A 21,272-nucleotide genomic window follows, 5' to 3' on the forward strand; every position below is an offset into this window, starting at 1 on the left:
GGCATGGTGCGAACAGTATAACGTCTGTAAGACGCCGTAAGCTGCGTTGCCTGGGTCCAAGAAAGGGACGCGAGCCTTGGAATTTGAAGCGCCAGCACCCGAGCCTTCGAAAGAGCAGCGCCATCAGACGAGTGCGGGCACAGAGAACCGGATACACACCACAACAAGGAGATCAACCAACGACACGTACGCCTGCACGGGACAAGCATGGGCCTCAGCGTACCGTTGAGCACGAGGGGCAGTGAACCCCGAGGCTTCACGCCTCCTCGCATCGTATGAGCCCCTTTGCCACTACAGCCTCCACCTCAGTGGTCGTTGGACTTCCTCCGCTCCTGTCGACAGTCCACAGCATCTTCCCACGGACCACGACCGTGAACGCGAGCACGCGGAGCGAGGCCACGGCACCGATTATGCCGTCACGGAGAAGGTCGAGGTCGAGGGCTAGGGCACATTCTCTGGCTGGACCGTAAATAAACCAGTGGTCTTCAAGTTCCCCATGCTCCCCGATATCTTTGGGGATGCTGATATGGAGGTATTCGACCTTGGACCGCTGCAGGAATGGGATGAAGTCGTCCTCAAGGAGACATGAGTATAAGACACCACGATAATATAGCAACTTGAACAGCGACGTACGAGGAGGTCCTGGGTGCTCGGGGCGACATCCTTGGGATCGAGCCTGATAGTGAGGTGTGTGACGTGAGGTCGATCTGGAGATTGGGGAACAAGCAGACTAGCTTCTCCGTGCCCCATCGTCAACGCCTCAACGGATTGAATGCCGAGGATCAACTTGCTCGGGCAAGCATATCTGAGCACTTCAACAGCCATGTGATGTCTACTCGAGCGGTACTTCTTCAGCTCCAGTCGACGCACGGGACACGTCAACCCAAGGACGTAGAGCGGGGCGACCTTGCCTCGTAAGGTGTCCAGCGATGGCCATACGCGGTTACCAGTCTGTTCGACAACACGGTAGTTGCGAAGCGTGTCGTAGCGATCCTCCGGTACCGCCTTGAATGGGTTCTCGTTGATCGCGTCGGCGGATATGATCAGGTTGCGGAGATTGGGGAAAGCCTGTGACAGCTCGCTCGGACGCGGCTGTTCCTTGTTGATCGCCACCCTCAGCGTATTCAAGGTTCTCGAACGAATAGCTGGGGTGCGACCATCCGGAGAGGCAAGACGAAGCTCTTCGAGGTGCTCCAAGTGCGGTGCCAAGACGCGAGGGACGTCGTAAAGCCATTCCAAGTCGTCAGAATCCAGGCCTGTGCGTAAGGAGAGGAACTTGAGACGAGAATCCATGTTCGCGAGTATGTCCGAGATGGTTGCGTGCGTATCCTCGGAGAATGGTGCCGCTTCGAAGGACTCCAGCGCCGGCAGACGGGATATGGCGGACGGAATCTCGGGGTTGGCATCGATCACTGCATCTGCCCATGAGATGAAAAGTCTGCGGAGGAGCTTGGCCCGCTGGAGGACTCGCAGCAGTAATGTGGAGCGCTTCTTACTGAGAGACCCGAGTCCTTGCAAGTGTATATACAAGTCACGGACCTGTGCCGGCCGGTTCTCTTCGGCGAGGACGAACTGGCACCACCGCTGAAGGTCATGCGGGGTATGTAGACTAACCGGTCTAGATAGAAGATCTCTGATTTCCAAGTTGCGGACGAGACTTGAAGTGCACGATGCTGACAAGAGGTCTTGGCGAGGAACGACAAGATGATCTTGCAGGGTATCGAGGTTGAGGGCATACGATGCAGGGCTTCCCCTTGTTGATGAAGGAGTGTCAAACATGTCCATCAGTACTACATTGCAGTATCCCTTACCTTTGTTCGAGCCTTTGTTGGCCGCGGGTTGCTACTGGCATGTCGAAAACCTCTCCTGGGGATCCTGCAAAGTATGAGCAGGGATCAGACAACAGATAGGGTATATGCAGCATATGTATATAGCCTTACCAAGTGTGTATTTGCAGATCTTCTACCTCTCGTCTTGAGATTGGTCAATTGGAGGAGATGGTCCGCTCCCGAGGCTCGTCGTCCGTCGCCGAGTTGATGCCTGTCCACGTGGGTGAGGCGCTCGTCTGACCAATTTAGCTCGAGGTACTGTACTCGACATGCATAGGTCCTCGACTCGAGTGGTTCGTAGTAGCAGCGCATTATCGTCAAGACTCAAAAGTGAGTGCGAGCTAGCGACAACGTAGCGGAGATGACGCACAATGATCCAAGTGCTTCTCGTCGGGGTGCTTGGCTTGCGTCGAGCGGGATAATGATTCTGTTTTCGAAATCGGACGTCTAGTGATGTCGAAACGTATACAACCGAAGAGTAGGTCGTGAGAGAACCACTGGATATGCGAATACTGGACGCATGAACATGACGCAAGTACAGTAGTCGGTCCCAATCTCAGGCACGAGCTGTGCGTCGTGCGCACAAGGCCGTCTTTGCGCTTCAGACCCTTCCTACGAAGGTTGATGGGCCTTGACCTCATCCTCGAGCCATTGCCAAAGCCGCTCTCCAAGTGCGTCATCGTAAGCTTCAGCCCTACACCTTCCGAGACGTGCCCAAGGGATTAGATACTATGCAAGCGGGTCAGGGCCAGTGAGACTTCGGTGAGCCAAGGACGTTACCTCGCCGTTGTAATTCAAAGCCTCCGGCATAGTACCAGCGAAGAGTTGCGTGAGTGCACCTAGTGGAGTAGGGTGCAGCATGACGCGTTTCTGTGAAGTAGTACGTGGGTCAATCGCCGTCAGCAAGCTAGCATGGAGTGATTGTAGCTCGTACCATGAGGTACCGCCCCAGCCGAGACATGTGGCGCTGCAAGTCGGTCTCGATATTACCTCCATGTCGTCGTTAGTGAACAGCGCTTGGAGCGTACTTGACACAAGGAACATACCTGGGTTGAGGGATATCGAGATGATGCCCCTGTCTGCGTACCGCTTCGCGACCTGCCGTGCTACGACAACGTTGCCCTGATACGTAGATGGTGTGAGTCACACGCACATCCTCACTGGAATAAATCTAAGTAGACTTACAAACTTGCTCTGGTAGTACAGGTTCTCGGTGCTCTGTTTGCGACGTGCCGGAGTATCCTTGAGAGTATCCCAATTGATCGTTTGTTGGTACGCGCCGCTGGACGACGTTGTGATGACGCGGACGTGGTGGTCTGGGGAGGTCTCAACTCCAGCGAGGAGTGCGGGCATCAGGAGCTCGGTGAGGTACCAGTGGCCGAGAACGTTGGTTCCCCATTGGAGGTCGTAGCCGTCCTCGGTGAGGAGATCATTGGGCGGCCACATAACACCACTACAGTCAGGCATCGTCAATATATGAAATAGGAGATGAGTCCACGGAGCTAAACATGCGCGTTGTTGAAGAGAATGTGTAGCTCGTGCTCCTTGCCGAGGAACTCTTCTGCCGTTCTCTTGACCGACGCCAGGCTGGCAAGATTGAGCTCGAGGAAAATAGCATCCTTGCTTGTTTCCTGCTTGAGAGCAGCAATCGCCTTCTCTGCTTTCTCTTTGCTGCGTCCGGCGACGTAGACTTTCGCGTTGTGCTGCAATAACGCCTAGAAATAATCGTGAGAACGGGGTGTTCCGCTGCCAGTGCGGCCGTATCGGATTGGCACCTTGACAGTTTCATATCCCAAGCCCGAGTAGCCGCCTGTCCTTAGAAGTAGTGGAGTAAGTACGGTCAGTGATTACGACGCGGACGCAAAAGACATGGCAACAGCATACCCGTAACGATGACAACGCGTCCACTCAGGTCAGGGATTTGCTCGACCGTAAACGTCGACTTGGGCGGATAAAACTGCGAGAGTGCCTGCCAGAGATTCCACAGGTTCGATGCTACGGTACCCATCTCAGTGTCGTTGTACGTGCAATACCCTAGGTTCGGGTGGTGGTCGATGATAGTGCGTGGTTGGAATCAAGGGGCGACAGCGAGCGGGCGTGGGATGTTGAGATACGTGGCCAGTGCACCAGCGTGGGACGGTTCCGCCTTCCGATCGCGGCGCAGGAGTTCAAAGCTATGTAGACCTCTGAGTCGTGCGAGACACCGAGGACGTGGAAGTGTTCCAAGTTCGTCTTCGAGTGTACTGATGTAGATTGATATTGCAAGAGTACCAGCGCTGCACGTTGAGTCCCTGGAGCTGGCTTCAAATCATGCACCAGCAGGCCATGTCCTCCAAAGCAGTTTTCTTGAAGAGACAGTGCATAGTTGCAGGTGAATGAGTACATGAATGACCAGGCGGCATCATGACGGTGCAGGACAAGCGGAAAATTCTGAGCGCCTAAATCTGTCTTCTCCTCTTGTCCTCGTACCAGTGCGATACCAGAGCACAGTATCAATTCGTGGGTATCAGCATGCAACTAAAATTCTGGTGTGAACTAAATGATACAGGATACACGTTCGAGACTAGGAAGCAGCGATAGCGGGCATAGAAGTTCAGGCATCGTGATCAAATCGCGCCAACTCCTCCTGGCGTACGAGTCCCTCTTGGCCGACAAGCCGAAACATCTCGAGTTTCCCCTTCTCGCAAACCAAGCTGACGCCGCCATTCTTTGCGTGCTCCTTGACGAGGCTTTGGATATCCCGCAAGAGCTCGACGAATTGGGCGAGGGCACGCCGGATATCGTCTGACTCCGCCACACGCATGAACTCATCCGATGCGAGCTCCTGCCTGATGACGCGCTCGAAGTTGCCTCGCTGGTGGACCGCGACGAGATGGGTCGGCGTCTGCGTCAGGAACAGCTGGAGGAATGTATCGTCGTTGCTCTGGCGGTTAAGGTAGTGCACCGACCGCGTCGCGAGCTCGAGGATATTCGGCTGCGGCAGGAGAGTGCCTGTCCGGACGACCTTGAGGTCTGCGGCAGGTAGGAGGGCGAAGGTGGAGTCAAACTCGGCCGCGGTCGATGGACCCCACGAAGACTCGTCGGTCTTCCGTGTCGTTGACGTTTCGACCTCAGCCGTCCAAGCAGAGATGTCCTCTGTTTTCCCGGCACTCCAAGCAGCCTCATCGTCCATGGTTTCCTCGCCTCCCGCTGTTGACGAATCGTCCACCGATCCCCACGCAGCCGCGTCGTCGTTGGCGGCCTCCGCCCCCCAACTGGCGGGGTCCTCGACTCCCCATGCAGATGCGTCGGTCTTGATCTCCCAGGCGCTTGACTCTTCTGCTTTCTTCTTAGCAGCGGAGCTGGTAGCGGGAGCGGGCCCTCCCAACGCGCTCGAGTTGCCAACGCCCGCCGAAGCAGGAGAGGGTTCCGAAAACCCCCAGTCACTGGCGTTGCTAACTGGTCCGTCCCACAGATCAACATCGTTTTTCTGTGTGAAACTCTGTCGTGCTGAGGTGGTGTTCTCTGTCGTATCGGCAGGTTCCCCTTCGGCCCCACTAGGAGTGTCTTCCCAGAGCGAGGTTGCTCTGGGCGAAACGGGCGACTCGAACTGGACCTTCTCCGCGTTTGGATCTTCAAAAGCGTCGACCTCGAAACGAACGACGAGGTTCAAGCCGCCGATGTTCTGCATCACAGCCGGGTAAGATACGCATGCATCATATTGGGTCGTGCTCGCACTCACATACTGCACGATCCTGTAGTGCCCCCCGCTCTCCTCGCATCCTGGGACAGCAGCGGTGTTCTCGCGCTCGAAATTCAAGCGACACCCAGCTTTCGGAGGCTCGACCCACTCGCGGGCAAACGCGGCCCACCTGTGCATCAGGACGGTGCTTGTTCCGCCAAGCTGCATGTCGATACGGAAGTCTTTCCGCTGATCCCAAGTGGCCAAGTCGCTGAATGTGCTCGTAATACTAACCGTCTCGGTCGGACTGGCCTCCGAAGAAACTGGCGTGTCCGCACCAGATGGGGACAGCGCATTAGACGGGGACACGGCAGGATATGGCCCGTCGCGAATCCAGCGGACGAGCTTCCGTAGGTTATTACGATCCGTGACGAAGTCGACGGTGGTCCAGTCGATCGCACTCTCATTTACGGCATCGGGAGGAATGGAGTCCGCGGCGAGCGCGTCGACAGCGTGGAAGAGAGGGAGGAGCGTCGACTCTGCGCCCATGCGGAACGCGTCCTCGTGGAAGATCCTGACGCCTCTGTCGAAGGGCACCTGGATTGGAAGCGGGCGGTCAAGCCATTGACGAGGTGCGCCTGTCCATACGAATGATCTCTCCATCAGTGTGCTCACGCGCAATATCCTACCCCTCAAACTCACCAGGAACGATGATAGTCGGATTCTTCTCCTGGCTCCAGGTGTATGAAGAGATGGTCTTGAAGTCCTCAATGGTAATCGGCTCTTCAAGCGAGACGCCCTCGGGCGCGGTCAGCTGTGCGATTGCAGGAAAGAGCAAATCGCTCATGATGTCACGCGGAGGCGGAAGTTCGACTTCGGGGTTGGGAGGACTACGTCGCGCTACTTGTCCTTGGAAGCTGCCGCGACCACCGCGCCCTCTGTATCCTACGAAATCACCCCGTCCTCCGCGTCCTCCGCGCGGAGTCCAATCGCCCCGTCCGCCTCCTCCGCCATGACTGAAGTGCTCCGTCCATGCGCCACCCCGTCCGCGTCCACCTCCTCGGCCTCGGGAACTGCCACGACTCGGAGCGCTCTGCTCGCTGTCGTTGTCTCGCGCAGCAGCTTCAGCCCAGAGGTCCGTCGCCGCAGACGTTGCAGCACCTCCACTGCTGTACGGGAAATCAGCCCAGGGGTCCGTCGAGTTGGACGTCGTAGTGTTCGACCATCGAGTCTGTTCTTGCTCTTCATATGCGCTTGCGTGGGATCCTCCACGACCATGACCACGACCTCGACCTCGACCGCGTTCATATTCCCCTCCGCGCCCGCGTCCGCGTCCGTGTTGTCCCTCGCGATCGTTACCCTCGTATCCGCCCCGTACCACAGACCCGCCTCGTCCAGTATACACTCCTGAGCTGGCAAACTCTCCGCGACCGCCACGAGTGGCCGAAGTGGTGTATCCGCCTCTGACGCTGCGACCAGGGCTCTGCGACGGGACATCCTCCGAGGGCGTGCTGTGTGCGAACGTCCCAGTACTCGAGGTGCTGTAGAGTTCGGGGATAGGCGCGCTTGTGCGAGCTTGGCTACTTCCACCGCGACCACGAGGCAGCGTCCCTCTCCCTCTCGCTCCCGCAGGATACCCTCCTCGCCCAGCAGCCCCGGTCTGTCCTTGATCTCCCCAGAGAGACGACTGAGCGACTTCAATTCCGCCGCTGCTAATGCTCTTGCGGAGAGGCGCTGTGCTCAGGCTCCTGATGGTGTCCCCCGGGCCTGCATAGCCGGGGCCGCCTCCGTCACGCCAGACACGACGACCAGGTGTAAGAACCGCTCCACCGCGCACACCACCACGTCCTCCACGAATGCTTCCGCGTTGGGAGGTGTCACTCCAAGTGTACATTTGGATGCTTGTGCAGGAGGGAGATTGTCACAAAGACCCATCCGAAGCTGAATGCGAACGAGGAACTCACCCTGCTGAGAGCCAGGGACTCAGCTTCAAGAGAGAAGAGACGAAGGGCGGCGCAGCAAGAGCTTCAGCACCAACCTGTGCCACCCCATTACCGTCTGCCGCAGGCTCTTAAGGTTTCATAGATGTGGCTGAGACATCCATTCTGCTGCAGAAGTAACGGTAGCGCTCTATCAACGACGTAATCTACCGCAGCCCTAGTGGTCAGTAATTATACGAGCCAGCCACAAGACTTGCCATGCTGCCGGTCGGCGGTCAGTGCTGGTGCGGACGTGAGAGCCCGCAGTCATTGACTTGACCCGATGTAGCTCTCTACTTATCGTACGCTATGACGACGCAGCGTAAGTTGAGACTCAGCGCAGGAGCCCCGAAATTCGCTGCAAGAGTCGGCGGCCGATGATCACGCACACCAGAAATGGACAGCTGGAACAGGGCGACTGGCACCCGTCGATTGAAATGTACTAACTAGCATAACACGGCCGTGACGATACCCTGAACGATCTCCCAAAAACCGCCAGAAAGGAACGCGTCGCCTCAAGCACTTCACGGAAGTGCGTTGATCTGCTGCTGGAGCTGGCCGTAGACGGTCGACACCGCGGGGCAGCCGACACCGGGGCCGTGGAGGTTCTGCAGCGTCGAGAGCAGGGTCGCGATACGCGCCTGCTGCTCGGGCTTCGAGTTGCCAGTCGGGAACGGTGTCGAGATGGGCGGGTTGTTGATGGCGTGGCCCGCTGCGACGTTCGCGTTCAAGCTCTGTAGGAAAGGAGTCAGCGGCCAGGTTCAAGGCGAGTCTGCAACGAGTATGCTTACTGCGATGAACTCGCCACGGTCAGGCGGGCACGAACAGGGGATGAGGATGCCGTTGATGCCACGGCAGTTACTACACAGATATGTCAGAAGACGGCGGCGGGGCGCGGAAGAGGAAGACTGCGTACCCAGTGCCATCAGCACCTGCACCGCGCTGGACACCGAAGTCGGGAACGAGAGCGGGATCGACACCACGCTTCTCGAAGGTGGGGGCAGCGTAGACCGAGACGACGGCAGCGGCGGAGGCAAGGATGATCGTGGAGAACTTCATGATGATAGAGTGGGTCGTGTTCGTTAACGAGAGTGCGTAACGGAGAGTGCTAGAGAGAGCGACGGGTCCAGAAAAGGGAGCGGTTGGAAGAAAGAAGAGGGAATACGCGCGGCGTATGAAGGTTAGAAGTTCCAGCTGTGAGGACTCACCGACGTCCAACGAGCCCTTTTATACGACGGAGGATCCATGTTGTGCCGACGCAGCGCAATCAACGTCTCGGGCAATGAGACCGTCCCTCGGCTTGCGGTGTTGGATTGCATGGCATCTGCTCGGCGCATCACTGCGCAGATGCCCTTGATTCGTGTGGACTCTAGGTCTTTCCGAGTCCGCCAAAGACGAGCATCAGATCCCGTCAACGCATTTCTCGCGGGCCATCACTGCCCCCGACTAGTCGGCATCTAATCGTCCACAGCCTGACGTCGACGGAGGAGGGCTGATGAGGGGGTCTCGCAAGAATTGAATGATTCGTTCCCACCGGAGGAGGTCTGTTTGTACGTCGCATTGGCGATCATGCTTGTTCGTCTGCGGCCGCAATTGCTGTTGAAACTTGGCCGCGGACGTGGTACCTCGAGAGTCGAACGGAAACTTACCAGGTTCAACACATCAAGGTTCCAACCTGCTGAGCCTCATGATCCAACGCCGCCGAGTGGAGCCGCGGCGCACGCATCATGGCCTCATCCCTGTGTCCTGGCAGATGCATGTTGAGGCGGCGTAAGCAAACCTGTAGAAGACAGATCTAAGGATGATCATCAAAATTGCGCAGAGCTTCAGTATGCAGATCACACACCATGGTCTAGGCATGTCAGCGTACAAGTGATAGCCCAGTCATGGCTTGAAACATGACGACAGGCTCAGGACGCTGTCGAGGTGATGGCGGTGTAGAAGGAAACAGAATTGATCGGACTGTAACCTGATACTTACTAGGACAAGCGCCCGTAGTCGAGTAAGACCCCCGATGTTTATGTGCAGAAGTTTATTGCACATTAGAGATTTATATTGAATTACAAAGTACATGAGATACACTACTAGAAGGAAGAACTAAGTAGATGAATCAGAGCCTAAGCTGGCCAAGCAGCTCCACAACTCAGATGAGTTGAGAGGACGTGTGGTGACGGTACCAGACGTCCTGTGATGGTTGTCGACAAGATCGTATTTGTCTGTGAATATCTGTGGTTTGGTGTGAAAGCGTGTGGGTGAGCGGCGACCTGCGCTGGTATCCGGGAGGGCCTGCGCTGGTATCCGGAAGGGCCTGCGCTGGTATCCGGAAGGGCCTGCGCAGGTGTCCGGATGGGATGAACGAGCTTGTGTTTGAGTTCGTTCTGGAGGTTGGTGGTGGATGGGATGGGGATCAGGTGGTCAGCCTTCAAGGACTCGACTGTGTGTGCAGACCGTCGAAGTCCTGCAGGGAAATTCAGGGCTGGGGATTTGACATGTTGACTGGCAATTATACTTACTGTATAATGTGGAGGGCATGGTACTCGACAGTGCACTCGACCTATCAACACGTTCGCCACAGTTGTTGTGCCTGTGTGAGCAGACGGTATGTGTGCTTTGTTTTGTGTACGTGTTCAAGTGAGTCTTAATGAACGTAGTGCCGGAGATAGAGATGCGGCCTTCGTCCGGAGGGACATGGGGGGTGGGGGGCTGAGACGGACACCCCCTGGGATGGGCGCGTGGAAAAGGCCTTCAACTATATTTTCTGTGTCAGGAGAAGGCTGCAGGACGACGCAGGACATACGCGTACTTTGTCTCACGGGTGCGACGGCGAGGAGACGAGCGGGGCCGCGCGCAGATGGGGCCCGACGGTATCGCGCGCGCAAACCCAGGCAGGAAAACAATCCACCCGAGGGGGCCTGTAGATCTGTAGCTGAGGTTTCGCGAGCTGAAATACCCCCTCCTCCTCCTACCGCAGTTGTAGGGGAGGCAGCGCTACAACCGTAGCAGCTCACTTAGTTGTTCTCGGGTGCGCTGCAGTAGGAACACACATCTGATGATGTCCGGCCTTGTGGTCCACCCTAGATCGGACATACGCAGGTGGTCAGACTCAACATACCGCAGCGACATACAGGGCGTGGAGCACGCACCTGAGTCGTGCGCAACATACTGGAACCACCTAGATCTCATTGAGCTTACGGAGCACCGACCGGACAAGATGCTGAAGCATTTACCCCCCTCCCCCGGTGACCGCGTGAACGCGCGCAGTCCCCTCGAGCGTCACCACAAGCCTACTGGAAAGAACGTACCCGATGATCGTAGAAGCTCTCTTGAGCCTCGCAGGAGGATGTGAGATGACCGCGATTAATCAACTCATGTAGATTACAGTGCATGCGTGTTGGTCATGAAGCCCGCTGGCCCACACGAATGCATGCTAATGCAAATGTCGACAAACGCGGAGTACGTACGGGGGTATCGTGCGTGGAACTTGAGAACAGAGAGGGAAATGTATATGAACTGTCTGTGCCAAGATGCGATGTGCAGCAGTCGCGCACACCCTGCCCGTAGTACTCGGAAATGGAGGAAGGCGGAAGGAGTATGCGCGTGGCCTGATGCGGGTGTACTACTACTAATGGATGGTAAAACGAACGCCGGTCAGAAAGCGATGGGGCGTAAGAGATGACGAAGATGCGAGGTACGTGCGTGTGCGGTGATAGATACTCGTGGTTCGGTTCACTTCCAATGCTCTAGATAAACATAGATGAGAGTGCGAGCGCGAACACTCCCGACATGAGGGACGTGACGCCCGCAGGTGTCCAACTCCTCGAGCCCGCGTTCATGACGGCGAGTGTCTTGTCCGTAAGTGTGACTGTGACGTTCCGCAGCAGCTCTGTGGGCAGCATATTCGCGGTCGAGTACACCTGGAAGAGCGGCGCGACTGGTGTACCATCCGCCTGGAAAAGGTGGAGTTTTGGCCCGTCCGCCTGGTCGCTGAAGATTTGCCAGCCCATGTAGAGCTCGGTCGTGTTGTACTGCTCGATAAAGTTGGTCTCCGCCGCGCATGGGTCCTGGACTTGCTGGTAGCCGTCACTCAAAGGGTTGAGCGTGAGAGAGCCGTTGTCGTTGAAGGTGTACTGCCCATGATGCCAGTTCAGGACACCAGTGATACAGTTCGGGCTGCTCCCTGTGGGCGGGTATCAGTGGATGTACGGCAGACGACACACGGACATGTCCGACAGCTGCGCCCGCGCAGCAGCGATTTTGCGGTAGGCTAGGGGCGATTTCCGAACGGGATTTCGCCGCACGAGGGTGCCTCTCAGCCACCGTTGGACCTGTTCAGCAGCGAGAATACCTTACGTCTCGTTCACAACCTTGCTTGAGAACAGAGACATAACATATCCACACTGAGGCAGCTTGTCTCAACTGTTTGACGTGGGTATCTCCGCTGCGCCGAAAGAGAACTTGCCGTTCTATATTTGGCAAGTGGAGCGGACGACGCTGACGTTGGTCCGGGCGTGGGCGACGACGACGTCCATGCGCATACATCCAGCCCCAAGCGCATATATGCAGCCATCTCTCTGCTAGGCCCAGATTGAGAGTCAAATTGAGGGATAACTCACCGTTACTGTTGAACCGATAGCGAGCACTCTCATACCACCCATCGTCGGTGCTGACATAAGTCAGCGCGAGGACGTCCGGGAGAGCAGAGGGAACTCACAAAGCATACGACACGCCGGTCACCGCTGGGTAGGTGAACGTCATGTTCGCAGGGTTAGCGAAACCCTGAAGACAATAAGCCTCCTAACGTCGACGACGACGAAAATACAGCAGCTACTCACAGAGCCAGTAACGACCTGCTTCGAACCCGAGGCCCAGGTACCAGTGATGGGGGTGACATTGTGCGCAGAAGTGAAGTCCGTTTGGGCGAGGGTCGAGGGGATCGCTGCAAGCGCGACCGCGAGGATGGATGCGATGAACATTGTGAGGGCTGTCGGGCGCGACGTAGAGATTAGACGAAACTAAGGAAGGGCGCCGACGACGGCGAGGACGACGAGGGAGTCGTGAGCACGACGAGTAGGAGGAGGGGCTGGAGGATGGTGGAGGAGGAGAGTAAAGAGCGTGTTTGGCGTTGTTTCGCGGTGGCAACCAGAGCCGCCGCTTCCCACCGCCGGTCCAGCGCCCGAGCTCGCCGCCTTCGGTGTCGTCGGCGTCGCGCCCAGCGTGCTTGGTGCAATCAACGAAATTCATCATCGCCGGTGCAGGCGTCCTGTACGAGAGCTTCGCCGTCGAACAGAGTGCAGAGCCGCGAGCTGGAGGATGCTCCCCGTCGCCAACTCGCACGGACCTCGCCATCTCACCGGCAACTTGTCTTCCATCCTCCTCCTCGTCTCGCCACACTTCCCTACGATGAGCACGGAACTCGCTGGACAATCTCGCTTGCGCTGTTGTCGGCGATGGACTGCGCGGGCGGCCAGCAGGACGTACAAATAAGCCGACTATATGCGCCTTCGACGGAGTCATCTGCAACTCCGAGCTGCCAAACGCTATCTCCCATCTCCTCCCACCATGTCGCTCCCCGTCTCCCAGGACACCTTCAAATCCCTGCTGGGCAAGCTCGTGAAGACTCCAGAATACTTCACCGCCGAGGACCTCAAGATCGCGCTCGAATGTCTCTTTACGCCTGACACGGTCCTGCCGGTGCAGATTGGGTCGTTCCTCACGGCGCTGCACACTGAACGCGTCGAGCGTAGACCGGAATACCTGGTTACTGCTGCGAATGTCCTGCGTAGACGCGCGCTGAAGGCAGCGGTGGAGGGTGTCGACGAAGACTTCGTAGTCGACATCGTCGGGACGGGCGGAGATGGGCACAACACGTTCAACGTCAGCACAACTGCTGCGATCGTTGCGGCAGGTGCTGGGGCACGAGTGGTCAAAGTGAGTTCCCTTCAGCTTGTTTGTATGGCCTCTGGCGTGCGCGAGGCGTACGGAGACATAGGCAAATTTTAGTGCGCATATATGCAACCCCGGACATACGTGCGAGGTGTACGGTGCATATATTCCTCAAAAGCATGCATATATGCTCCTCGTCCAGCTGAAATGGCATGTGCTGACCGACCTTCACCAGCACGGTAGTCGCGCATCGACCTCTTCGTCTGGCTCTGCAGACTTGCTGCAATCGCTAGGCTGCTACTTCACCCCTCCAAGCGTGGACACGCCCCTACCCATCGCACGAATCCCATTCACCTTCATCATGGCACCCCAATACCATCCTTCTCTTGCTATGATTGCACCCTTCCGAAAGGCACTTCCGTACGTCTGCACGTCTGCCCTCGCGTCGCTTTCTCTCTGACACCATTTTGTCTACAGTCACCGAACGATGTTCAACGTCCTTGGACCTCTCATCAACCCCGCCAAACCACAAGGAATGGTCCTCGGAGTGGCGGAACGCGAGCTCGGGCCCACCTTCGCGCACTCCCTTGCAGACGGCGGCGTCAAGCGCGCCTTCGTCGTCTGCGGCGCAGAAGGACTTGACGAAATCTCTTGCGCCGGCGATACCTACGCCTGGGAGCTGCACCCTGACGGTTCAGTCACCGAGCGCACTCTCCACCCCCGTGACTTTGGACTTTCCGCCCACCCGCTCAACGAAGTATCTGGGGGCACCCCGGGGGAGAACGCTGCGACGTTCAAGGCGCTCTTGCAGAGCGGGAAGGACATCCCTGAGCGGCTCACGCCCGTGCTCGACTTCGTGCTGATAAACGCGGCTGCGCTGCTTGTGGTCGCGGGCGTCGCGACGGACCTGAAGGATGGCGTAGCCAAGGCACGGAAGAGCATTCACTCCGGGAAAGCGTGGAATGCCCTCGAGCAGTTCCGGGATGCCGGGCTTGCTGCCGCCTCTCAGGTGCAGAAGTGAACGTATATGCGCGAGTACGGCTGAGAAGAAGTCATCTGAATGTGCATTATCTTGGTGTATCTATCCGGTGTTATGAATCGCTCGCGTGTGTGCGAGAAAGACAGAGACACGCTAGGTGAGTACTCTTGTTTCTACACCTGCTGAAGTGTGGTTCCTTGTATCCAGGGTGAATCTTCCCATATCCTCTCGGTCTTCGCACGTTTCGTCCGGCATCCGAGGGCGATCACGGCCATGGATCACTCGCCGTGTGGCGTCGACTTTTGATTTTGGAAATGCACGAGCAAGGCGCGAGGGACAGCATCGCCTCGTCACGGACGTGCGCTCCGAGATGGTAAGTACGACTACTTCTACAGGCAGAATCACACTGACAACGATACATTTATAGCATCAAGGCGACCTGAACGCTCGGGATCGCCTCCCTTCGGAACCCGCTGCTCGCGAACCCGTACTCCAGCCACTTCGCTGCGGGGTCGGTCCACAACCCGTCGCCCTTGGGAGCGTGGCCGGCGCGATGGCCAGCGCTGTCGTTCGCTTCTTGTCCGAAGGGGCTTCGGCTTCACTGCCTTCCCGTTGGCGTTGGAGGCGGAGCGAAGGGCAGCGCTGGTGTCGACGGCATCGAGTGTCTCGTTGAGGGCCTTTCAAAGCCATGCTGGCAACCTGGGATCGTCATGGAGCATCCAGAGAGCCTTTGACCGCTTGATGTAGAGGTCGGGGCGAGGGGGCGGGCGGGGAACGGCCTTGCGCTTCAGCTTGCCGTTGCCGTAGGGTTCGGGGCGAACGAAATTCTTGCGGGGACGAGGCTTCTCGAGGTGTTCCTCGTACTTCTTCTGCAGGCTGTCATCGCGAGCAGGATGCTTGGTCATGCGCTCGCGATGGGGGACTGAAGGAAGAAGACGCACAATGCCTCGAAGGCTTCGGGACCGCGTAGCGCTCCCATGCCTTGCCCTCGACCTCAAGCTCTTTATACAGATGCATCGTCACATTATACCCCATGGAATTCGTCCCCTATGACTTTGCGATGCGTCAGAACCTCGCTCAAGCACAAGCTCCGACCTCGCAGTCGGAGTGAATGAAACGCACTTCGTTGTCCAGAAGTGGAGCCCCTCCAAGTCTTTCTCCCGCAACTTGTACTTCGACTTGCATATCTGCGGATGAGACAGGGGCATCAAAGCTGCGTAGTTCACCCATATGACGCTGAGCCTATGAGATGCGCAAGGCAGACCCGCCTGCTGACAATCGTCCAGGTTAGACTCTCTCCATTTGCGAAGGGTTCACTAACGCACTGGAACTTGCAGCCGCGTTCACGCTGGTAACACAACTTAGGAGCAGCGGGACGTTGTGAATGATTATGTGGTCGTCACCTATTTTGGCCGATCGAATTCGCCTTGGGGATATCGATTGGGGCCGTTGGCAGCCTCCCAGTCTCGTCGACGAGGTCATGCGGCGTCAGCATTGTCGAGTCAAGAGGATGGATCTCCTGGACGTTCACAGGTCAAGAAACAGTGTTGAAGATGTGTGCGTATCTTGAAAGAGCATACAGGCCGTCCTTACAGAGTCGTTGGTGCAGGGCGACCGCCGTTGTCCCCCGGGAGAGCATGCCGCTCCCTTCCCGCCGTTACCAGATATGGTGCGCCTTGTTCATCCTCCCTCATTGTTCTCCCTCACTGTGAGTAATGACGTGCATGATATACAGATCAGTCTCCGCGAGCGTACAGAACGCGTGCCGCAGACAGTGCGGTGCGGAGTCTCCGAGTCGGGTGGCTCATCACGGCTCAGCAATTACTTCGAAGTCCGCGGCCCCAAGGCGTGTCTCCTCCAGAGCGCTGTCGCCTTCACGGCTTTGTCCAGCATGGATCTCGCTAGGTACGCTTTACGCCAGGCGGCAACTCTCTGATTCTTCGACGTCCGGGCGTAGGTACACCCGCCGTGGCCCTCCGCATGTCCTTCTCTTGCTACGCTGCGTGCAAGCTTACCGCTTGGACACTCCAGCTTTTTTTGCTCTGTCCAGAGCAAGTCAAAGCGACTCGCAACTATGGATATATAATCCGGGGAACACTCTCGAGAGTTGCAACATCGACGCACCAACTTGAACTCGAAGTCCTCTCTCCCACCTCTTCCGCATTCTAACTGACAGACAAAATCAGCCTCATTATGGGTAGATTTATACGGACATCGAACAAGCCGGCACGACCAGCCGGAATGAAAGTATTATGGAACCCCCGTTGGGCCATCACAGGCAAGCCAGGTATGACGCCTCCCCCCTACCTCGACCTTGTTCCCAAAAGAGCTCAAAAAATTGCAGCCAAAGTCAACTCCAAGGCCCGCGCTGCCCCTAAGGGACACAAGGGGAAGGAAATAACGACGGCTGCCTCGCCACCCTTTGTGGAGGATACTGAATATGGACTCGCGATCATGGGCCGTGAGGGGCAAGGTCTCTGCCTCGGCGAAGTGCGGGACATCCGCACCCGTTACCAGACCATCTCCTCTCTTGTTGACGGTTCGGAAGAGCCCCTCGACATGAGCAAGCAAATCTTCATCGGCTTCCGGAAGGGCGAGGTGAAATCTGCTTTTTCGCTATTTGGCTCAATTTGACTGTCTATTCGCAGAGCGTGGAGACGATCGCCACCCTACCTGGAGAAGGTTACACCACCGTAGGCGATGCCGTGGCTTTTCTCGTGCAAAAGGTTCTCGAGGATCTCTCTGTAAGTTGTTTGCGCTGTTCAACCTTGGCTGCATGCATTATCATTGACATTTGTATTATGTGTACTACAGCCCGATGGGGATCCGCATGCGTGGTGGCTCGTGGGCCTCAAGCGAGGCACGACTGCTGAAGGAGAAGTAGTCTACTTCCCCGACCTGCAGGTTCGGGAGTAGCTCTGTCGCGCGAACCAGCAGACCATGGTCACGGCGGGCAAGGACGGTTTTGGAATTATTATTTTGTCACTTTTGTGAGTCTCTGCATGTTGTACGCTAGAATACATGTCTTCGGTTATGCCACACCCTCGTGACGAACGGCGAGTGACGAGACATGACCGGAGAATCGTGGTTTGTACGTGGACAGCTCATGACGACAATGTCATTCGCATCGTGTATCGTGTCATGTGGAGAGGTCAACATATATCGAGCTATCACTGCAATCAGTCCTCCAAGCCTTCCGACCAGCTCTCGTACAAGTCCACGAGCTCCGACAAGCTCGCGATCTTCTGCCTTGTCGACGCGATGGCGTCCTTCCCGACGACGAGGTGCAATGGCGGGTTCGGCAGGGATGCGGCCTTGTAGAAAACCGCCGCAGATCGCCGAGTGTTCTTCCACGTCACGAAATCGTCTATGGTCCCCTTGCGCATGACCGACGTCGGGAGATTTGCATTCGTGCTGTATGAAGGGTGCTCTGGGGGCCATTCAATTTTCGACGTGATGGAGCTCCGGATCCAGCCTGGCTCCAAGAGCGTAATCTAAGAAGCGGAGGATGTCAATTGGGATGTGTGACTGTGCGTTCCAGACGGCAGCGATTGCATACCTTGATGTTCCAAGCAGGATCGATCTCTGCAGCCAGTGTTTCCGTAATTCCTTCGAGAGCTGTCGCACGACCTCAATGTATGCTTCATCATGTCCCGCCGAAAAGACTTACCGAACTTCGAAGCGGCGTAATACCCTGTAGCAGGCGACCCAGCCAACCCAAGGAAGGAGGACATCTGGAGCAGTCGTCCTCCAACCCCGGGCGGGTTGTCGTCCCGGAAGAGCCTAATGGCCTCCTTGGTAACGTGAAGGGCTCCCCAGAAGTTCGTCTCCAGAAGGCCCCTGCCCTTCTTCTCGTCCATGGTTTCCACTTCACCAAGATCACCCCAGCCCGCATTGTTCACGACGACATCGATACGTCCGAATGCGGCTTTCGCGGTGGCGAATGCGTCGATGATATGATCAGGATGGGTGACGTCAAGTTGAAGGACGAGGAGACGAGTGGATGGGTATGTGTGCGTGAGGTCGTCGAGGGCAGAAAGGGACCGAACGGTGGCAATGACGTTCTCGCCCTCCTCAAGTATGAGCTCGACGAGGGCGCGCCCAATTCCGCTAGATGTACCTGTGACTGATAAGACGTCGGTAGGTGAGTACACGGAGGGATAGTATGAGGTGACGATAGAGAAAAGATACTCACTGAACCAAACTCGGGGATCAGTCATAGCGTCACCCATCGCGCATCCAAGCGATGTTTATGCGTGTCCAACAGGAACTTGGGAATGCCTTATATACATCTGTAGGATGAGTCGAAGGTTATAATGAGATACTAGGTACCATGCCGAAGAAGTGTTAAAGGCCACTTTGCCGCCGTATTGTCCCTGCCATCTATGTATCGAGAAGTCCATGATTCCCAGCAAGATGCTGGTCATGTCCTGTCAAAGTTACTGAGAAGCATACCGGCATTCACAGAGAACAGGTGAAATACTAATGACGCCGTACGCCACCTGAGAACATTGTGGTCATGCCGTGTATTCCGGCCGCCAAACTGGCATGAGCGGAGAACACGCACCTATCCAGAAATAAGAATGGCGACGGTGAGCCGCAGATTGAAGCAAGGCTGTTCACCATCTGCTAAATATAGCCGGCACAGTAGATTTTCTGCGAACGCTAATGCATCGATAACATAGCAAGACTCGGGCTCGCAGTCTAGCAAAATCAGACATGCAACGTCGGTCAGCTTTTGGCTATGACACCGGGACTTGAAGGGGGTTAGAGATTGGATCATCAGACCGTATAAGAACTTTGAGAAGGAGCTCACCCCTACTGAGACGTTATGAGCTGAGTACCCAAGTACGTCGGGTCGACGTAGGACCAAGACTAGCCTGAGATGGTGCTTGGCTGGATACTCGTCGGAGTCAATGCTGGTTTGTTATATCTCCGACACTGTGACACTGTCGGAGCCTGAACGAAACTTTGATGCCGCGAGTCTCCGCTCTAATGGTGTGATCCGGAGCAGCTGCCGCCAAGTTCCGGAGTTGTCACGACTCTCGTCCTGTCGACAAAGTGACCTCAGGCTGAAGAACGCAATTCGTGTGGAAGCGGCATAGTAGGGTTGATAATTTCAGTATGTGGGGAAATTGTGGTTAGATGCCCCGCCTAATGCGGCGCAGCTCCATCGGCGTAGGTAGGACGCTTCACCAGCACCTCCTCTTTTACCAAGAGCATCCTTCCGGCGGTGCTTGGCAATAGCACGTGTATACGAAGTGAGTATTTTTTTGTACCCGCAAGTTCAATATTGACTTACTATGGTCAGCAGATATATGTCCACCGTTCACGCCTGATGGCCATGATCCCGACGTGAGTAAGGTCTGCTGACGCTCGCAATGCGCATTCGGTTGTGCAGAGGTCCTGGGTGTATGCCTTCCAGCCTAGGCTGATCAGTATACCTAGTGAAAATTCAAGGGACACTCAGAGAGACGCGATAGGGGACAACGTCATCCTCTTACGAGCCGGAATCTTCAACGTCCCGTCATTCCGAGAGCCCGCAGACGATAGCTCTAGCATGCCTAAACAGCGCTGAGTAGCCTGCAAGGACGTTGTGCGTCGTCGCTGCTCACAATGTCGCGGGGTTTCGTATAAAAGCTCTAGCAAGACTCGGGACGAGTTGAAGTCACCCTCCAGCTCAAGCTCCAGCACAGGCCCCATCCCTCTCGCACACTCGGAGCTGCCTACATAGACACGTTTACTCTGGGGAGCACAGCATGGGCGGAACATTCTCGAAGGATAGCGGTCCCTGGCCGGTCATCGTGCAGATGTTCCCTCCCAAACCCAAGTTCTCAGTCGATCAGATATCCGATCTGACAGGACGAGTGGCACTTGTGACGGGTCCGTCTTCTGTTCATATCATCAATGTCTAGCCACGCTCATCTGTATCTTCTCCTTTTTTACTCGTAGGTGGGAACGTGGGGATTGGATATGAGACCACGAAGGTGAGCACGTGTTGCTGAGACGACGTCTACGAGCAGACGTACTGATGGACATTGTAGGCCCTCTTGCAACATAACGCGAAGGTTTACCTTGCCTCTCGAAGCAAGGAAAAAGCGGATGCTGCGATTGCTTCGCTCAAGGAGGCGACTGGGAAGGAACCCATTTTCCTTGAACTCGACCTCGCCCACCTCGCTTCCGTCAAGAAGGCAGCGGAAGAGTTCCTGAGCAAAGAACATGAGCTGCACATACTCTTTAACAACGCGTTAGTTGAACATCTGTTTCCGTACCTTTTTTGTCGTGTTCGTTAACCCTTTCGTTTGCTAGCGGTCTCCTGACGATGTCAATGGACAGATTGACAAAGGACGGCTATGATCTCACGTTCGGAACGAACTGTATCGGCCCCTGGTACTTCACCGAGCTCCTTATGCCTGCGCTTTTAGAAGGAGTCAAGACGTCGCCAGACCACCACGCTCGCATCGTCACGACGTCGTCGAGCGCGGCGTACTTCAAGGGTGGCATCCTCAACTACGAGTTGTTCAAGGACGGCCCTGCGCGCCGCAAAGCAACAAGTACTGTCATGTACTACCAGAGCAAATTTGTCTGTCTTCGGGTCAGTTGCTATGTATACTCCTCGCGCTGAGCTACCAGCCAAACAGGGAAATGTCGTCGTTGCTCGACAAGTGGCGAAGCGCTACGCGGAGAAGGGTATCATCTCGATAGCTGTCAACCCCGGTATGTCAAATTCGCAGGCATCGCTTCAGTGGAATACGGTATTGAGGCGTTTGACGCAGGTAACATCCAGTCGAGTTTCCAGCGCGATGTACCGAACTTCATCCGGGTCTTTGGGGTACGTAGCATCTGGCGTTTGTATGTTCATCTCTACATGGCTGACGCTTCTCGGCGCATGATGTAGAACGCGACCGTGCTCTACCCTACACCCTACGGCGCCCTCACTC

The 21,272-nt window shown here is 56.3% G+C and overlaps 9 protein-coding genes across 9 annotated transcripts; 3 read left to right on the forward strand and 6 right to left on the reverse strand.

Moving 5' to 3' along the window:
* Positions 1-256: 256 nt before the first annotated feature.
* L226DRAFT_573815 (uncharacterized protein) lies at positions 257-1,779 on the reverse strand (the record flags this gene model as incomplete). Its single annotated transcript, XM_067684926.1, has 2 exons — positions 257-574; positions 634-1,779. 2 exons carry the CDS (start codon positions 1,777-1,779, stop codon positions 257-259), a joined length of 1,464 nt encoding a protein of 487 aa, XP_067532195.1.
* Positions 1,780-2,247: 468 nt separating this feature from the next.
* L226DRAFT_537891 (NAD(P)-binding protein) lies at positions 2,248-4,138 on the reverse strand. Its single transcript, XM_067681395.1, has 8 exons — positions 3,714-4,138; positions 3,605-3,639; positions 3,342-3,544; positions 3,015-3,282; positions 2,876-2,951; positions 2,764-2,819; positions 2,610-2,699; positions 2,248-2,558 (listed from the first exon to the last, which is right to left on the reverse strand). The coding sequence occupies exons 1-8, from the start codon at positions 3,835-3,837 to the stop codon at positions 2,442-2,444; spliced, it is 969 nt and encodes a 322-aa protein (XP_067532196.1). The 5' UTR covers positions 3,838-4,138; the 3' UTR covers positions 2,248-2,441.
* Positions 4,139-4,422: 284 nt separating this feature from the next.
* Positions 4,423-6,372, reverse strand: L226DRAFT_512963 (uncharacterized protein; the record flags this gene model as incomplete). The annotated part of the gene is made up of 4 exons (XM_067678353.1): positions 6,193-6,372; positions 5,551-6,128; positions 5,101-5,493; positions 4,423-4,875 (listed from the first exon to the last, which is right to left on the reverse strand). The coding sequence occupies exons 1-4, from the start codon at positions 6,335-6,337 to the stop codon at positions 4,423-4,425; spliced, it is 1,569 nt and encodes a 522-aa protein (XP_067532197.1). The 5' UTR covers positions 6,338-6,372.
* Positions 6,373-7,993: 1,621 nt separating this feature from the next.
* L226DRAFT_525235 (uncharacterized protein) lies at positions 7,994-8,528 on the reverse strand (the record flags this gene model as incomplete). The annotated part of the gene is made up of 3 exons (XM_067678957.1): positions 7,994-8,203; positions 8,261-8,330; positions 8,386-8,528. 3 exons carry the CDS (start codon positions 8,526-8,528, stop codon positions 7,994-7,996), a joined length of 423 nt encoding a protein of 140 aa, XP_067532198.1.
* Positions 8,529-10,806: 2,278 nt separating this feature from the next.
* On the reverse strand, positions 10,807-12,521 carry L226DRAFT_537895 (uncharacterized protein). The gene is made up of 4 exons (XM_067681396.1): positions 12,302-12,521; positions 12,181-12,245; positions 12,083-12,132; positions 10,807-11,646 (listed from the first exon to the last, which is right to left on the reverse strand). The coding sequence occupies exons 1-4, from the start codon at positions 12,440-12,442 to the stop codon at positions 11,210-11,212; spliced, it is 693 nt and encodes a 230-aa protein (XP_067532199.1). The 5' UTR covers positions 12,443-12,521; the 3' UTR covers positions 10,807-11,209.
* Positions 12,522-13,028: 507 nt separating this feature from the next.
* Positions 13,029-14,373, forward strand: L226DRAFT_547284 (anthranilate phosphoribosyltransferase TrpD; the record flags this gene model as incomplete). Its single annotated transcript, XM_067682487.1, has 3 exons — positions 13,029-13,397; positions 13,588-13,772; positions 13,830-14,373. 3 exons carry the CDS (start codon positions 13,029-13,031, stop codon positions 14,371-14,373), a joined length of 1,098 nt encoding a protein of 365 aa, XP_067532200.1.
* A 1,128-nt stretch (positions 14,374-15,501) lies between these two features.
* L226DRAFT_172376 (uncharacterized protein) lies at positions 15,502-16,872 on the forward strand. The gene is made up of 5 exons (XM_067672633.1): positions 15,502-15,617; positions 15,697-15,886; positions 15,941-16,236; positions 16,289-16,618; positions 16,676-16,872. Exons 2-4 carry the CDS (start codon positions 15,716-15,718, stop codon positions 16,461-16,463), a joined length of 642 nt encoding a protein of 213 aa, XP_067532201.1. The 5' UTR covers positions 15,502-15,617; positions 15,697-15,715; the 3' UTR covers positions 16,464-16,618; positions 16,676-16,872.
* Positions 16,873-17,510: 638 nt separating this feature from the next.
* L226DRAFT_573824 (NAD-P-binding protein) lies at positions 17,511-18,551 on the reverse strand (the record flags this gene model as incomplete). The annotated part of the gene is made up of 4 exons (XM_067684927.1): positions 17,511-17,825; positions 17,891-17,949; positions 18,002-18,457; positions 18,527-18,551. 4 exons carry the CDS (start codon positions 18,549-18,551, stop codon positions 17,511-17,513), a joined length of 855 nt encoding a protein of 284 aa, XP_067532202.1.
* A 1,539-nt stretch (positions 18,552-20,090) lies between these two features.
* L226DRAFT_573825 (NAD(P)-binding protein) lies at positions 20,091-21,163 on the forward strand (the record flags this gene model as incomplete). Its single annotated transcript, XM_067684928.1, has 6 exons — positions 20,091-20,214; positions 20,284-20,318; positions 20,376-20,578; positions 20,641-20,914; positions 20,973-21,048; positions 21,108-21,163. Coding segments are annotated over 6 exons (768 nt in total), but the record flags the coding sequence as incomplete, so codon positions are not given.
* Positions 21,164-21,272: the final 109 nt, after the last annotated feature.

Source organism: Lentinus tigrinus, assembly GCF_003813185.1.
Source record: "Lentinus tigrinus ALCF2SS1-7 unplaced genomic scaffold L226scaffold_28, whole genome shotgun sequence".
Classification (NCBI taxonomy): Eukaryota; Fungi; Basidiomycota; class Agaricomycetes; order Polyporales; family Polyporaceae; genus Lentinus; species Lentinus tigrinus.

What these genes read in the sequence shown, in the direction of transcription:
- L226DRAFT_172376 (XM_067672633.1), top strand. Translation starts at nt 15,716, where the DNA reads ATGATTATGTGGTCGTCACCTATTTTGGCCGATCGAATTCGCCTTGGG. An exon ending in CAAGAAACAGTGTTGAAGAT is followed by an intron (nt 15,887 to 15,940) that starts GTGTGCGTATCT and finishes TCGTTGGTGCAG; the next exon opens with GGCGACCGCCGTTGTCCCCC. An exon ending in TCCAGCATGGATCTCGCTAG is followed by an intron (nt 16,237 to 16,288) that starts GTACGCTTTACG and finishes GTCCGGGCGTAG; the next exon opens with GTACACCCGCCGTGGCCCTC.
- L226DRAFT_537891 (XM_067681395.1), bottom strand. Translation starts at nt 3,837, where the DNA reads ATGGGTACCGTAGCATCGAACCTGTGGAATCTCTGGCAGGCACTCTCG. An exon ending in CACATTCTCTTCAACAACGC is followed by an intron (nt 3,283 to 3,341) that starts GCATGTTTAGCT and finishes GCCTGACTGTAG; the next exon opens with TGGTGTTATGTGGCCGCCCA. An exon ending in CTTTGAATTACAACGGCGAG is followed by an intron (nt 2,559 to 2,609) that starts GTAACGTCCTTG and finishes CCGCTTGCATAG; the next exon opens with TATCTAATCCCTTGGGCACG.
- L226DRAFT_537895 (XM_067681396.1), bottom strand. Translation starts at nt 12,442, where the DNA reads ATGTTCATCGCATCCATCCTCGCGGTCGCGCTTGCAGCGATCCCCTCG. An exon ending in AGCAGGTCGTTACTGGCTCT is followed by an intron (nt 12,246 to 12,301) that starts GTGAGTAGCTGC and finishes TATTGTCTTCAG; the next exon opens with GGTTTCGCTAACCCTGCGAA. An exon ending in ACCGGCGTGTCGTATGCTTT is followed by an intron (nt 12,133 to 12,180) that starts GTGAGTTCCCTC and finishes GACTTATGTCAG; the next exon opens with CACCGACGATGGGTGGTATG.